Source organism: Zonotrichia leucophrys, chromosome 15 (assembly GCF_028769735.1).
Source record: "Zonotrichia leucophrys gambelii isolate GWCS_2022_RI chromosome 15, RI_Zleu_2.0, whole genome shotgun sequence".
Taxonomy (NCBI): Eukaryota; Metazoa; Chordata; class Aves; order Passeriformes; family Passerellidae; genus Zonotrichia; species Zonotrichia leucophrys.
The window spans coordinates 12,693,105-12,708,284 of NC_088185.1; the positions used below are offsets into that span (position 1 = coordinate 12,693,105).

Consider the following 15,180-nt stretch of genomic DNA (forward strand, 5'->3'; position numbering starts at 1 on the left):
CAGCTGGAGCAGCAGGAGGGGCACAGGGGGCTTCAGGGGCATGTGCCCTCTCTGCAGACCCTAAGGAGCCTGGGACCTGCCACAGCTCCTGCTTAGTCCCAGGGCTGGTCCTTCCCCTCCTTCCCCGCCAGCCTAATGGGTCTCTCCCAGTGTTGCCTGCTCTTCTGGGAGCCTGCTTGGGATTTGCTTCCAAACAATTTTCTTCCCATCTCTTCACCCTTGACACATCACAAAGTGCCCCCCCTTTCCTTAGGTGAGATCTTTCCCTTGAGCCCTGGTTTCCTCCTCAGGGCCAGGAATTATGTTGGCTCAGGCCATCTGAAATGCCTTGTTATGCAGATGTGTCTCAGACAGCTTCAACCTCACAGGTTCTGCTGAATTTCGGGCTTTGGGCTCAGTTCTCAAGGCAGGTTCCACATCCCATGAGACCCGAGCAGAGCAAGGGCGGGAGAGCCGGGATGTTCACTCCCTTCTGGGCACTGATGTCCGGGTGCTGTGCGTGCTGAGGGTCTGGCCAGGGCACTGAGCACTTTGTCGAGCTCCTCCATCGCTGCCAAGCGCAGCTGGAAATGCCCCGGTCCCTGTTAGAGGGCGATAGCAGCGCCGAGATAACCGCGCTATCAAATCCCCGGGGCTGGCCCTGGCCGTCGCTCCAAGGCAGCCCGAATTATCCCCTCCCCGAGGGAGAAGGGTCCCTGAGCCCCGTGCGGGGATCCTCATTCAGCCCCAGGCTGGGGCGCAGCAGGAGAGGCCGTTCCAGCAGCTCCACAGCGCTGGAGCTGACCCTGCTCCAAATGAGACCGAGCACTTGCTGAGCAAAGCTACCGACAGGGGTCTCGGGGGACCGCGGGGATGTGTCATCCTGCTCCCGAGCCAGCCGAGCCCCAGCGGTGTCACACAGAGAGTGGCTCTGCCGGGGGTCCGGATCCTGCCCCCTGCCCTCCCCGGCTCCTGCGGGCCTGTGCCAGGTCCCCTGCTGGGCACGGGGGCGGCTCTCGGAGCCGGGTCCTGCGACAGAGGTTGCGTTCGTCTCGCCTCCAGCCCATTGTCTTGTTTATTTGTCACGGTTGGTCCCCAATTAGGAGTTCGAGCCGTTTGGGACAAGAACTGTTTCTTCCCATGTGAGCGTGCGGTTCCCGCTCGGCCGGGCTGTGATGTGGCCGGCGACCCGCAGGAGCATCTGCTATTGCAGCAACAGTGCCCGAATGCGTTTCAGATGGGCCCGGCTCTGCTTTGCGTGCTCGGGCCGCCGGCCAGCCCGGGATGGAGCCTCCAGCCGGCCCTGGGGATGCGATGTTCCCGTCCTCGGGGACCCGCCGTGGGGACCTGCAGGGGACATGGTCACCAGCCAAACGCGTCTGGCCGGTGCGAGCCTTGGGGCACCGCTGGATGGGGAAAGGGCCCTGCCGTGGGCACCCGTGGGTCCGACCCAGCCTGGCTGCACACGGGGGAAGGCGGGATGCTCCACCTGGATCTCTCAGGGAACGACCCGACTGCCACCCCCGGCTCTGCCGGCAAGCTCAGCCCGGTTTGGGATGCTCCTGCCGGCTCTGTCCGGGGATGCAGCGCGGGTCACGCCGCAGAGGGGACGAGCGGCCGGGGTGCCCCAGCCCCGCACCTGCCCCGCGGACGGCAAGTCCCGTCTGGCCGTGGCCCCGGGGCAGCGCAGGGCCCGTCCGGCCGGGTTCGGCGGCGTCAGGCAGCAGCACATGATCCGCGCCGCGGGGCCAAGGGCTGAGGTCAGTCAGTCACACCCAGGAGCGGCACTGACTTCACCGCGGGCAGGAGCAGCTCCTCACGTATCCCGCTCCCCGAAGGCAGCGCTGACCCGCCGCTCGGGGCCCGCGGTCAGGCCGCTCCGTTATCGGGGCGCGGGCATCGCTCCCATCGCAGGGATGGCTCCCCGGAGCCCCTCCTGGCTCCCGTCCCAGCCAGCCCAGCTCCTCTGCTCCGGAGGGGAGTCACTGACGGGGTCCTGCCGGTGCCGCCGGGGAAGCCGCAGCGCCGGTTCCTTCGCGGGGCTCCCGGTCCGGCCCGCGGGGCTGGCCCGCTTCCCCGGGGCGCCGGCTGGGTGGGATCAGCCGCTGGCTGAGGTAATTGAAGGCCCTTTCCATCCCTCTCGAGCCTGGGGTGAGCAGAGCAGCGCATCCTCTTCGCTGGCGCGATGGCACGGGCCGGGGGCCACCGCCGGCCCCGGCTCCAAAACCTCACGGGAGGGGAGAGAAAGCGATTTGGGGAATTTTAGGGGCTTGTCCACGCGTTTCCAGCGAAGGAAGAGTTAACCCCCGCCTGCTGCTAATGAGCCTTAACTGAGAATGACCCGGCACAGGGGAGATGTGAACCCATTGTCCTCGCCTGTGTTTGACTGTCTTCCAGTGAGACTCATGAAACGCAGAGCCGGGGCGTGAGTTCCCGATTTATGTCAGGAGGCTTGATTTATTGTATTTATTTATTTTTGCCATCTGGTTGAGGAGGGATGTTGAACGCAAGCGTGAGAAATCCAGATGTGCACAGCTCCTGGCTCGCAGCGTCCCCAGCCCCGCTCCCGGCTCCGGCCCTGCCCCCGGGCCCTGCCAGCCCCCGAGCTGCCCGGGGCGGGTGGGTGGCACCCCCTGGCACCACCCTCCGCATCCCTGGCGGGAACGAGATGTGCATGTTGGCACAAGGAAAGGCTACGTCTGGATGAGCAGCGCTGGAATTCCCAGCATAGGAAATGTTGGCCACGTAACGCCGTGGTCACAATGGGGACACCTGTGTGTCCCCAGCTGCAGGGTCAGGGGTCAGACAAGTGCTGCACTACTGGCCCCGGGGCATAATGCCCACCCTAAACTGATGATACCCTGTCCAGTGCCTGTGTTTTGGGGGACGTTGTATTGCTTTGAGGGCCGGCAGGAAACGGGCCCCACAAATGGGCTGCAACCCCAAAATGGGCATCCTCCAGGGCAGGGACACTGGGGACAGCCAGGATCCCTTCCCTGGCGGCAGGCTGGGTGATGGAAGAAAGCCACATCATGCATGGGGAGACACCATGGCATGCAGGGATGTCCCTGGGTGTGGGATGGAGGAGCTCGTTCTGTTTTGGCATTCGCCCCTTCCATCAAGGGACAGCAGGGCCAGGCTGGAAATGGGCACAGCTGGCCCTGCTGTCACCACTGGAGCAGCACGAGGCTGCCACTGGCACAAGGCAATGCCAGCCTGGGGTCAAACCCATGCCAGGAAACCCCCCATAGGAGCTGGAGGGCACAACTGGGCAGAGGAAGAGGGGCTTAGGGGGCAACTTCTGAATTTCTGTGGTGATCTTTAGGTCGGGGCTCCTCTGAGACACGAGAGATGATCACACAGGATCTTAGCTCATCCGCTTGCTGTCTCATGCCTGGGAGGTTTGGCCAGTGGCCCAAGGGCTCCGGAGGAGGAGGAAAATTTCATCATCCTGCTCTAACGTCTCCTGTATAATCAGGCCCTTGTTAACCGATACAGCCCCATGCGAGGACCCGGCCACTGCTGCAGCCTTAGGTGGTCTTGGCCCCGGCAAAGCTCTGCTGAGCCTCTCCCAGCACAGCCTGGGAAGCGGCTCTGGTTTTATCTGGTGTGTCCCCTGCACCTCGCACATGCTCACTCTGCTCCCTCTGCCTCTTCCCAGCCTTTCTCCGCTTCCCCAGGAACTGCCAGGGTTGCCAGAGTGGGGCTCCCCACACCGAGGTGCTCCCACACACTGGGATGGTGCCCTCATCACGATGGTACCCACACCACGATGCTCCCCGTGCCAGGACAATCCCTGCACCACGATGGTCCCACATCATCCCAGCACTTTTGAGCAGCTGGTGAGTCAATTTAAACACTCCCTCCACCTGGAAAAATATGTTTCCAATCAGCCATGCCATAGCAGGTGGGAAGGAAGGAAAGAATGAGGTGACAGGGGGCTGATCCACAGCGATGCCTTGAGGGGTTTTGGGGCAGTTCCAAAGGTGTTTTGGGGGAGCAGAGGTGTCTGAGGGTGAGCACAAAAGGCACCCAAGGAAAAGCAGCCAAATGCAGTCTGTTTGTATTTGTTTATTTTAAAAAAAGTACAGCAATAAGTGTAAAAAAAATAAATAATTAAATAGAGTTCTGGCAATATATTACCACAAATCTTATCATAATAATTAATTATTATTAACAATTAAACTATAATAGTCAGGTCTCAGTGCACGCTGGGCTTTCCACGGAGTCAATAAATAACACACACAGCCAGCTCTGGTGCCAGGAGCGAGCCAGCGCCACCTGCCACCGGCCTGGGGTCCTTCCCCGTGTCCCCGTGTCCCACATCCCTATGTCCTTGTGTCCCCAAGTCCCATGTCCCCATGTCCCACATCCCCATGTCCTTGTGTCCCCATATCCCACATCTCCATGTCCCCATGTCCCACATCCCAATGTCCTTATGTCCCCATATCCCATGTTCCCATGTCCCACATCCCTATGTCCTTGTGTCCCCGTGTCCCATGTCCCCACATACCCTTGTCCCACGCCCCCACACCAGGGCTGGATCCAGCCGTGCAAAGCCCAGCTCTTGGCCGTTAGTACATTCAGAGCCCTTCCAATGGGAAAAGCGCTTTCCCAAAGGAGAGGACATTCCGTGCCCCGCTGTGCCCGCGCGGGGGGATGATGTTCCACAGTGGGGTGACTGTCCCACACAGGTGGCTTTGTCCCAGACGGTGGGACCCAGCCCCTGCCAGCACAGCCACCAGTACCCTCAGTTTGGCTCCTTGCAGGGGAGCCCAGACACAAAATGTGCAGAGGAAGCGTGTCCCCATGTCCCTGCATCCCCATGTCCTTCCTCACAATCCTTTCTCCAGGGAAGCGAAGGCGTTCAGATGGTGCTCAGGGGCATCTGTCCTCGTGCTCTCCGTAGTGACACCGTCCTTAGGGGACAGCCCGGCCCTGCTGCCACCCCCACGGCTCCCCACACCCGGTGGGAGCCAGGGGACGGCTGAGGCACATCCCGGGACCAGCCCGTGCTCCTCGGGGATGCCCTGCCTCGTCCCGCTGGGTGCTGGCTCTGCCCTGCCCGGACGCTCCGGGCTGACACGTTCACCCCGTCAAGGGCCAATAAATTACCGGAGGGCGGATGGGGCTCCGGGTAATAAATAGGAAGGCGGGAATTGGGGAGGCAGCGGCGGGGCCGGCGAGCAGCAGAGAGGCAGCGCAGGCGGGGCGGGCGCTCATGAAGGGCTGAGATGAGGTAGGAGGACACGTGCTGCCTGCCCGATGACCTGCACGTACTTCCTGAGCACCTGGCAGCCCTGCTGCTTCTTCTTGAAGGCGCTCTTGCCCTTGGAGCTGTCCCCGTACCTGACGTCCACCTGGAAGATGTTGTAGTTCTTGCAGAGGAGGCAGGTGAGGTTGGAGATGAGGCCTCGGGTGGTCTTGGTGGTGTTGTGGAGCCTCTCGAGGAGCTCTTTGGCCATGGGGTTGAGCTCCTCCTGGTCGCGCGTGATGTTGCCCAGCGAGGCGTTGAGGAAGGCGAAGAGCTTGTACATGGCCACCATCACCTCCTTCCTCTCGCTCGTCCGGTTGACGCGGAAAGCGGGGAAGAAGATGCCGGCGGGGTTGCAGAGCTTGTCACTCTCGCTGCTGAACGGCTCTCCCTGGCACTTCAGCTGCGAGGAGAGGCTGGTGTCACCCCACGTCCCCCGTGTCACCCCACGTCCCCCGTGCCGCCATCCCTGCCGTGTCCCCAGCCCTCCCCTCCCCGCACCTGCGGCTCAGCCGCCCCCCGGCCGTGACCCCCGGCTGTCCCCGAGCGCCACTTACGTAGAGGCTGAAGAGCTCCTGGGCGGTGGCGTTGAGCACGGCCACCTGCCTGCGGGTCTGCTCCTGCACGTTGGAGCGGCACAGGCCGTGGCTGGGGCAGCCCGAGCCGCTCACCAGCAGCGCCCGGCCGGCCACGGGCCGCCTCTGCAGCAGGAGCAGGGCCACGAAGGGCACGACGCCTGTGAGGGGAGAGAGGCCGCTGTCACCCTGGGGTGCTGGCTGCCGCTGGTGCATCCACCCGGGATGGTCCCAGCCCCAGGCACCCAAGGGGAGGGTGTCCAGCTGGAGCAGGGCCTCATCCCGCTCGGGTGTGCGTCCAGCCCAGCCGGAATGCCCAAAGCCCCGCTCTGTCCCGGCCGTGCCGCTCTCCCGTCCCGCTGCCGTGGCCCTCACCTGCCCCCCGGCAGGCGCTCCCCCGCCTCCCTTCCCGGCGGAGGGCCCCGCAGCATTCCCACATTTCGCAAGCGGCCCGGTGGCGACCTGGGGTGTTTAATCAAACGTGCAAGAAGCTTTTTCCTCCGTTATCCTGGTCCGGGCGCCTCGGGAACAAGGCCCCACCCCGGGCCGGCTGACTCAGCGGGGCTCCCTCAAGGAAACCTGCTCTCGGCGTGCCCTCCCTCCTTCCTCCCGCCCCCGGCCCCACCGCCTGCCTCAGTTTCCCCGTCTGAGCAGCCGGCGCAGCGCCGAGGAGCCCTGGGGAGAGACGACGCAGCTGCCAGAGACTGCAGCCAGGAAATCCCTGGCCGCGGAACAAGGGGACCCTTGAGCCTGCGGCAGCTGGGTCACCCCGGCTGAGCCTCCTAGAGCGGGGCGCTGCGAGCCCCGATCGGCGGGAACCCCCAAAGCGGGATCCATCCCTGCTCGGAGAGGCCGAACCGGGCCTGGAGCCCCCAACTCCGCTGGGCAGCCTCGGGGAGGGCGGCCTGGGTGTCCCCGCCGCTGGGTGACCTGGGTGACACCAGCAGGGTGGGGGTCCCGCGCTCCAGGCCAAGCCCCCGGGCCGTGACGGGCCCCGAAGCCGCCCGCACTTGTCAGCGCCTCGGACGTGCCGCCGGTGCCGGATAACCCAAGCCTGGATTTATTTACCCTGCCCAGGTGGGACAGGACTTACCTGGGCGTGTTCCAGCTCCCTCCCTCTCCCCCGCGCGTCCCCACGGGATGGATCAGACCCCCTGACCCCTCCGGAGCCCCTCTCGCTGTCCCCCCGCCGCTGTTCCGCCCATCCACAGCTGGGCAGGGTCAGGCTCTGCCCCACGTGTGCCGGGGATCGGGGGGTGGGTGGGGAGTCCCCGGTGGGAGCTGCCCCGTGGGACCCCCAGAACGGCTTCTGGGCCGGGGGCTGCTCCCTCCGACCCCTCCTGCACTTGGCAGCCTCCCCATCCTTGCACCGCTCGGCTTGAGGCGTCGGGAGACCCACAAGGAGGATAAGCAGGAGTGAGGGGGGGGAAAGTATTTAAAAGTACAAAAAATAAAAAAAAAAATCCCCCCCTCCTTGATATTTTTTTTTTTTTTCCCCTTGGAAGCATTTCCAGTTATATAAGTGTCCAGATGTTGGCTGGACCGCGCCAGAGCCGCGCTCCGCTCCCGCTGCCAATTCCCAGAGATGCTCATCCCGGGGGGGACGCGGCGCGGCGGGAGCCCCGCTCCGGCTCCAGCGGCGCTTCCAGCCGGGCCCCGCCTGCCCCCGAGCATCACCGGCAAACGGAGGGGAGGGGGAGGAAAAAAGGGGAGGGGGAGAAGGGGAAATAGGATCCCCAAAGTCGGATTTTTTTGATTTTTTTTTTTTTACCTGCCGGTACGAACTTCATTGTGAGCAACGTCCCGGGAGCGACTTAATAGGGATTGGTGTTGGCAGAGGAAGTTTTCAGAAATTCATGTTCATACTGGGGGACTTCTCGGGGTTTATATACCGGTCTCCGGCAGGCAGAGTTCCTGTGTTGTAAGAGGGGAGGAGAGAGAGGGGGGCTGGGAGACTCGAGTATCGCTGTTCCCATTCACATCGCAGGAAGTCTTAGAAATAAAAAGTTCTATCAAATAATTGATGACACAGTGCATTTGTTTTGTTTTACGCGCGGGTCGGGGAAGTGATGAATGCGGTGGGCTGGGGGGATGGATCGAAGCCCCCCAGGGGAGGAGCGCGGCCGCACGTGGGGCTCGGGGGTGTCGAGGCGAGGGCAGGAGGAGCCGCGGGGCCGGGGCTCAGCTCAGTCACCCCCGGGCCCCCTCCGGCCGCCGGAGCAGGCAGTGAAATGAAGGAGGTAAACCAGCCTGGTTTGGGGTTGGTTTGGGGCTGGTTTGGGGCTGGTTTGGGGCGTTGGAGGGATGGAGGGCGCGGGAAGGGGCGGTGGGCGCCGCGCTCCTCGGGCACGGCGGGATGGCCGCGGTGTCCCCCAGCCCGCCGCGGGCTCAGCCCTTCGGGCACAAGGATTATCAGTCAAGGGTGGGTTTTCTGCGGCAAAAAGGACAAACCCACCCAGGGGAGAGGCCGGACCGGCCCCCCCAGTGTTAACCCTTGCCTCGGCCGGGCTGTCCCCGGCCTGGAGCAGACAGGAGGGCGCTGGGTCACGGTCCCGTGGGGGCTCCATGGGACCGGGACACTGCGGGGCTGTTCGCTGCCCGATTTGGGTGCAAAACAGGTTAAATGGATTTTCTTTTTGTCCTTCTCTCTATTTTTTCCTCACGGGGCCGGACTGAAGCTTTAATCAGGTTTAGCCAGTTTGTGCCCCGGCAGGTGAACCCGCGGTGACAGCCCAGGAACGGTGGCGCAAGAGCCACCACGACCCCGAGCGTCCTCCCTTGGGGGGACACGGCCAGGGGGACAAGGAGACCCCTCTGTGCTGCTGGGTCGGTCCATGGCCGCTGCGTGCCTCAGTTTCCCCGTGCAAGGAGCAGCCTGGTGGCTTTGATGCCCCAGCCCAGTTTAGCCCAGTCTGGTCCTAGCGGGACACCAGGGATGAGCTGGGGACTATGGAGGGCGGGGACGATGGGCTCCATCTCCCTCCCTGCAGCCGCATCCCAGTGGTTTTGGGATATGGGGAGCAAGCACATCACATATTGATGGATATCTGATGGCCTGACGCACCTAATTAGCTGAGGAATTAATAGCACTTAATTATTGGCATAGGGAACGCCCTGGGGGGTTGTGTGCAGGGGTTGACATGGATTTGCCCCTTTCTTGGATTTCCCAGGGGTGACTGAGCCTAGGCTGGAGCTGAGCTGGGCTCTGGGGTCCCCCGAGGGCTGTGGGACCCCTGGTCATGGTGGGGTCACCGAGGTGGCACCGGTGTCCCCACCTGCAGCTCAGCCTTGGGGAAAAAGCGTTAGCATTAAAGGATGGGGTTCCTCCGGGGAAAAAGGCAAACTCATGGGGAGACTGGACCTGTGCAGGGGGGATGCTCCGGTGGGAAAACCCAAATTCCTGCTCCAGGGAGAGGGCAGAACGGGAGATGCCAGGGCGGGAGGTACCAGGAGGGGAGGTGATGCCCAGGATCTCCCTTCCCCGATCCCTTTGGCAGCAGGGACATCCCAATGCCGGTGGAGACACCTTGGGCAGCAGGAGGAGCCCCTGACAGGGGCGGGGTCCCAGGGAGGGAGCCCGAAAGGGGCCGGGGGGAGCCCTCCCTGCCAGGAGAGACTGAGGGCCGGGGGGACCTGCGGGGTTTGGGGGCCCCAGGAGGACCTGGGGCAGGTTGGTCAGGGGGAAGCTGTCCCCATTGTCCCCAGCGTCCCCAGCGTCCCCAGTGTCCCCACTGCCCCCTCCGTCCCCACCACCGACCTGCCCAGGGACAAGAGCACAAGCCCCGGGTGCTCCAAGGCCGCCGCTGCTGCTCCTCTGGGCCCCTCCGAGCGCTCCCCCCTGAGCATCCCTGCCCACCGCTGTCCTCAGCTCCATGGCAGACACCCCACCCCGTCCCTGTCCCACCCCTGTCCCCATGACGCCTCTCTGCCGCATCCCTGTCCCCGGCCTGTGCCTCATCCCTGTCCCTATGCTGCCCCCTCCGCGTCCCTGTCCCACCCCTGTCCCCTTCACTGTTCCCATCTCCGTCCCATCCCGGTCCAATCCCGGTCCCATCCCTGTCCCCGTGCTGCCCCCTGCTGCCCCAGCCCGGAATGGCCTCTCCCCATCCCATAATTGCCCCCGCCGCCCCATCCCAACTCAGAACTGCCCCATCCCATCCCCGCTCTGCAGCTGCCCCTTCCCCACCCCGGACCTCTCCTGTCCCCAGCCAGCCGCTGTCCCCTGCTGCCCTTCCCCATCCCATCACTGCCCCCCTGCCCCAGCCCCTCTCACAACTGCCCCAGCCCCTCCCAGAACTGCCCCAGCTCCCCTCATTACTGCCCCACCCCATAATTGCCCCCCACGCCCCATCCTTATCCCCCTCTGGCTCCCCTCCTGGTCCCCATCCCGCAGCGTCCCCATGGAGGGGGACACCCCGATTCCAGGGACACCCCGATTCCAGGGATACCCCAATTCTAGGAACACCCCGATCCCAGGGTCATCCCAATTCTAGGGACACCCCGATTGCAGGGATACCCCGATTCCAGGGTCACCCCAATTCTAGGGACACTCCGATTCCAGTGACACCCCGATTCCAGGGACCCCTCCATTCCAAGGACACCCCGATTCCAGGGACACCAAAAGCCCCGGGTGTCCCCCAGGAGTGGGGACGAGGCTGTGGTGGGATCAGGGGTGCCCAAGGGTGCCCGGGGGTGCCCGGGGAGCCCTCCCAGGGCCTGAGCAGGGGCTGAGCGGGGCAGGAGCTCCTGACCCTGGAAATCCAGAGCTCAGTAATGGAGGGCACAGAATCCCCCTTCGGCTCACTATGGGTCCCTGTTGGGGCTGCCTCCCCCGTCCCTGTGCCCACCGATGTCACCCCAGTGGTGCCACCCCACTCCTTCCAACCCACTCCTTGCAGCCCACCAGTGCCACCCCAGCAGTGTCACCCACAGCTTTTCCCATGTGTGGGTTCCCTTGGGTGTCCCCTGGGGACACCAGAGAAGCCAGCAGCCCTGCAGTGACACTCAGCTGGTGTCACCCCGTGCTTGGGGTGCCCCAGCCCTGCGGGGGTCACGTACCTGCACCCCTGGGGGTGGCACCGTCACGGTCACTCCCACGGTCACTCACAGCACACCGAGCTGGCCCGGGCTGCTTCATGGTGACATTGTCCCCGCACGGGTGTCCCCGGCTGGCCGTGGTGGCCGTGCTGGTGGCACTGCCAGGACTGAGTCAGGCTCGGTGCCGGGTGCTCGGGCACACGGCACCAGGGAACGAGTGACTCCAGGGGACACATGACCAGGTCTTGGGATTTTTGACTCAGAGGTGGCAGCGGGTGGCCCGGTCCCCGTGGTGGCCCTGGGCAGAGTGCAGGACACTGCACTCAGCGTGGCTGTGGTGGTGGCCCACACGGGGCTGGGACATGTGGCACAAGGTGTCGTGTGGCCTGTGCCATTCCATGGCACATCCCCTGTGGTGGCACACCACAGCCTGTCATGTCACATGCCCTGTGCCACACTGCGTCCTGTGCCACATCCCCTCGTGTGTCACATTGTTTGCCATGCCACAGGCCACATCCAGCTTGTGCCAATGCCATTTGTCACACTGCATTGTCCCACATGCCCCACACCACCCCATGGCACATCCCCTGTGCCCTGGCAGGGACACCAGGCACAGCCTGGCCACCACAGCTCAGCTCTCCCTGCCCACAGCCACCAGGACAGACACAGGGACAGAGGGACACAGGGACACGGCGTCTCAGTGGCAGCACTTTATTTCCTTCTGCCATTGTACAAAAATAAAGAAGTGCCACATGGGCGGGGGCACTGCCCTTCTCTGTGTGTACCAAAAATATCAATATTCATAAATAAATCCTTCTGATGTTCATACTTTAACACTGTACAAAAAATATAATAAAATAGATATTTATATATTAGAAACATCCTTAAATACTTCTGCAAGCTGCAGGAGTTAAATTAATTCTAACGATCAATAAATACCAGACAGAAACAAATAATAATGTATAAATTAGGGGGGAGGCAGTGGGGGCTGTCACCCACTGTCACAGTGCAGTGGCCAAGGCCGAGTCCCTGCTGGGCACAGTCAGGGCTGTGGTGGCACGGGGGGGACACGGAGAGGACAGGGATGAATGAGAGCACAGGGGACACTGAGAGCAGAGGGGACACTGAGGGCACAGGGATGTGCAAAGGGACACCGAGCTGGGGGACACCGAGCACAGAGGGACACTGAGGGCACAGGGATGTGCAAAGGGACACCGAGCTGGGGGACACCGAGCTCAGAGGGACACACAGACCGTGCAGAGACCCAGGATTGCACTCCCAGCTGCTCCCCGGGAGCAGAGCTGGCCGCGGGGTGACAGCACGGGGGTGACAGCACCGGGGACAGCCGCCGGTGGCAGCGGCGGGTGCTGGGCGAGCAGCTCTGAGTCAGGCTGTGTCAGCCGACCCATTGAATCACTGGAAAATCCAGCAGGGCCTGGGAACAGGGAACAGCACCCGGGGGACCCCCGGCTCCACCGGGACCACCTGGATCGCGGGGAAAGCGGGGCGGGGTGCGGGAGAGCCAGCCGGGGCTGTCCTGCAGCCCAGCGGCGGCTCGGGGACAGCAGGGTCCCCGCAGGAGCCGGAGATGCTGTCAGTGCGTCCGTCCGAGCCCTCGCTGCGGTGAGCGAGAGCGGCTCCGCGGGGCATCCCGGCCGTCGGACGCCTCTCCACGCTGGGAATGGGGCTGGGATCGCCTCACACGGATGGAGGTGATGGAGCTGCACACGGGAGGTGCCGGCGGGGCTGCCCTAGGGCCGTGCGGGCCGCTCCGAGCCCCGGGCCGGTCTCCCGTTCCCCCTGGCCCGGTCCCGGCGCGTCCGGCGGCTCCCGGCGCTCAGCTCCGCGCTGCGCTCGGCCATGAAGCGGGCGTAGCTCCAGAGGGTCTGGCAGCCCTGCAGCTTCTGTCGGAAGATGCCGAGGGATGCCGCGGGGCTGGGGAGGGGCCGGCGGCCGGGCCGGGGGCTGGGGGTCGGGAACAGCCCCGCCAGGTTGCTGAGGAGCGCTCGCACCTTCCGGTGGGTCCTGCTCAAGCGGCGAAGGATCTCGGCCTCGGGCGGGTGGAGGTCGCGCTGGTGGCGGATGATGTCCTGCAGCGCCTGCTCCATGTGCACCATCGGCCTCCGCAGCCGCCGCAGCCCCCAGGGCCCCTTGCCCGCCCTCTGCAGCCACGCGGGGCGGGTGTTGGTGCGGCACATGCTGTGCATGTCCAGGTGCTGCTCCTTCTCCTGCCCAGAGATTGAGGATCAGGGATGTGGAAGCGGCACGGGGAGCGCCCCCGGCTGCCCTGTGGGGGGACAGGCGCGACCCCTCGCCCTGGGGAGGGGGACTCACGTAGAAGGTGAAGAGTTCCTGCGCGTCCTCGGCCATGAGCCGCACCAGCGCCTGCGTCTGCGGCACGGTGGGAGCCAGCGGGGACCTGCCCCCCTGGCCCGGCACCGCCCAGAGGATGAGGAGCCCCTTGGTGACAGCTGGGGACGAAGAGGAGGGAGTCAGAGGCCATTGGGGCATCGCTGGGTGCAGGGACAGAGCCCTCTCTCACAGGATCACCACCCCCGTGCCAGGAATGCTGCCTGCACCACAGGCCCTGCGCCAAAAACCTGCTGGGTCCGTCCATCCATCCATCCATCCATCCATCCATCCATCCATCCATCCATCGAGAGGAGGATGAGGAAGGTGCAGAACAACCACAGCAGCCGCTCCAGCAGCTCCCCCTGCAGCCCGGGCCCCCGCCAAGGAGGGGACAGCAGCGACACTCCTGGATCCAGTCCCGCTGTCCGGCTCTGCCAGTCACTGTCCCAGTCCCTCTGTCACCCACAGGACTGCGGATGTGGCACTGGGCTCACACAGCCTCTGTCCCTTTGGGCAAGCTGACCCCTGACCTTCCGCCATCGGTCCCCAAGCTGTCCCCTCCCAGCATCCCCTCCCTCCCAGTGCTCCCCGTGTGCCACAGCGGGCAATGTCCCCGTCCCTGTCCCCGCCAGCGCCCGAGGGAGGCGACAGCGCCGCGGCACAGCCTTGGTGCCACCTGCCTTGGCGGTCAAGGGGCCCCGCGAGAGGGGACACACGGGCACACGCGGGGGCACACCGGGCACACACGTACCTGCCAGCAGTGCCCAGGGCCGCCCGTCGCACCGCATGGCCGGGCAGGGTGTCCGCCCGGGCTGGCACAGGCACTTCCTTGAGCGCTCGGCGAGGGGGAAGCGCGCTTTTAAAAGCGCACCCGAGTAACCCCCGCCCCTCGAGGGTGAGAGAAGGAAGAAGCTCTGTCCCAAAGAGCCGGCAGATTGGGTGGATGGGGATGTTCTTCGAGTCAGTTCCTCGAGGGAGTCCGGGGCCGTGCGGGGAGGCTGCGGTGCCACCCGGGTCCGGCGGGACCCCCGCTCCTGGTTCTTGGGACAGAAACCTTTTGGGTGACGCTGGTGTCGCCCTCAGCGCCCGGCAGGCTGAACTGAAACCAGCGCCGGCTGCCCCGAAACCCCAATGCAAAAGAGGCCGGCTGGCAGCGAGGACAGGGATGTCACCCATGTGCCACCACGGGGGACTCGCATCCCAAATCCAACTGTGGGAGGCAAAAATCCACCCTGGCAAGGAGGGAGGTGCAGGTGTGGGATCGGCACGGCATCCCAGCACTGCCCGATGCTCCGGGGGATGCTCCTTCCCTGCTCACACCCACCCTCACCTCTGGGTGACAAATTCGGGCGCTGAACCAAGTGGGGGCCCCAGGCTGAGCCCCTGCGCCCGGCAGCACCCACGGGAACACCGAGGGCGCCGGGTATTGCCCAAGGCAGCGCTGTCCCTTGTGCAACGCTGCCCTGGGAGAGCCCTGGGGCTGCCACGGCCTCGGCACAGCCCGCAGCGCCAGGACAGTCCCCTCTGTCCCCTCGGGCTCCCCTTCCTTGCAGGCGGAGACCGCACCCGCAGGGGTTTTCCCGTTCCTTGGAGGTGAATGGCTCCGCTCAGCGTGCCGAGGTGTCGCAATCCCGTGGATTTTGGTGACCCTGGCCGAATTTACGCATTCGGAGAGTTCGGTGATGGGGCAGGGACACAAGGCAGAAGTTAACAGCTCCTTCCAGGAAGAAGGATGCAGCGCTCACTCACTTTTAGAAGTATTTTGTTTTCCCAGAATTTCCCTGCCCAGTCGCAACGACCTGCAGTCTGCTTCCTCCACCCACCGCCCGTGACGGCTCCTCCTCTTCCTCCTCCCGCAGCCTTTCCGTGGGGCCGGGGGGTGCCCAGGACAGTCCTGAAGGGGTGGAGGAACCAGGAGAAGAACTTGCTTGTTCCACAGCAGTTTGTCCATCCCTCAGGCTGCCTCAACAGGCTGTTCACCAG

At 64.3% G+C, this 15,180-nt stretch overlaps 1 protein-coding gene across 1 annotated transcript; it reads right to left on the reverse strand.

Moving 5' to 3' along the window:
- Window positions 1-4,569: 4,569 nt before the first annotated feature.
- LIF (LIF interleukin 6 family cytokine) lies at window positions 4,570-7,598 on the reverse strand. Its single transcript, XM_064727006.1, has 3 exons — window positions 7,580-7,598; window positions 5,791-5,969; window positions 4,570-5,636 (listed from the first exon to the last, which is right to left on the reverse strand). The coding sequence occupies exons 1-3, from the start codon at window positions 7,596-7,598 to the stop codon at window positions 5,199-5,201; spliced, it is 636 nt and encodes a 211-aa protein (XP_064583076.1). The 3' UTR covers window positions 4,570-5,198.
- Window positions 7,599-15,180: the final 7,582 nt, after the last annotated feature.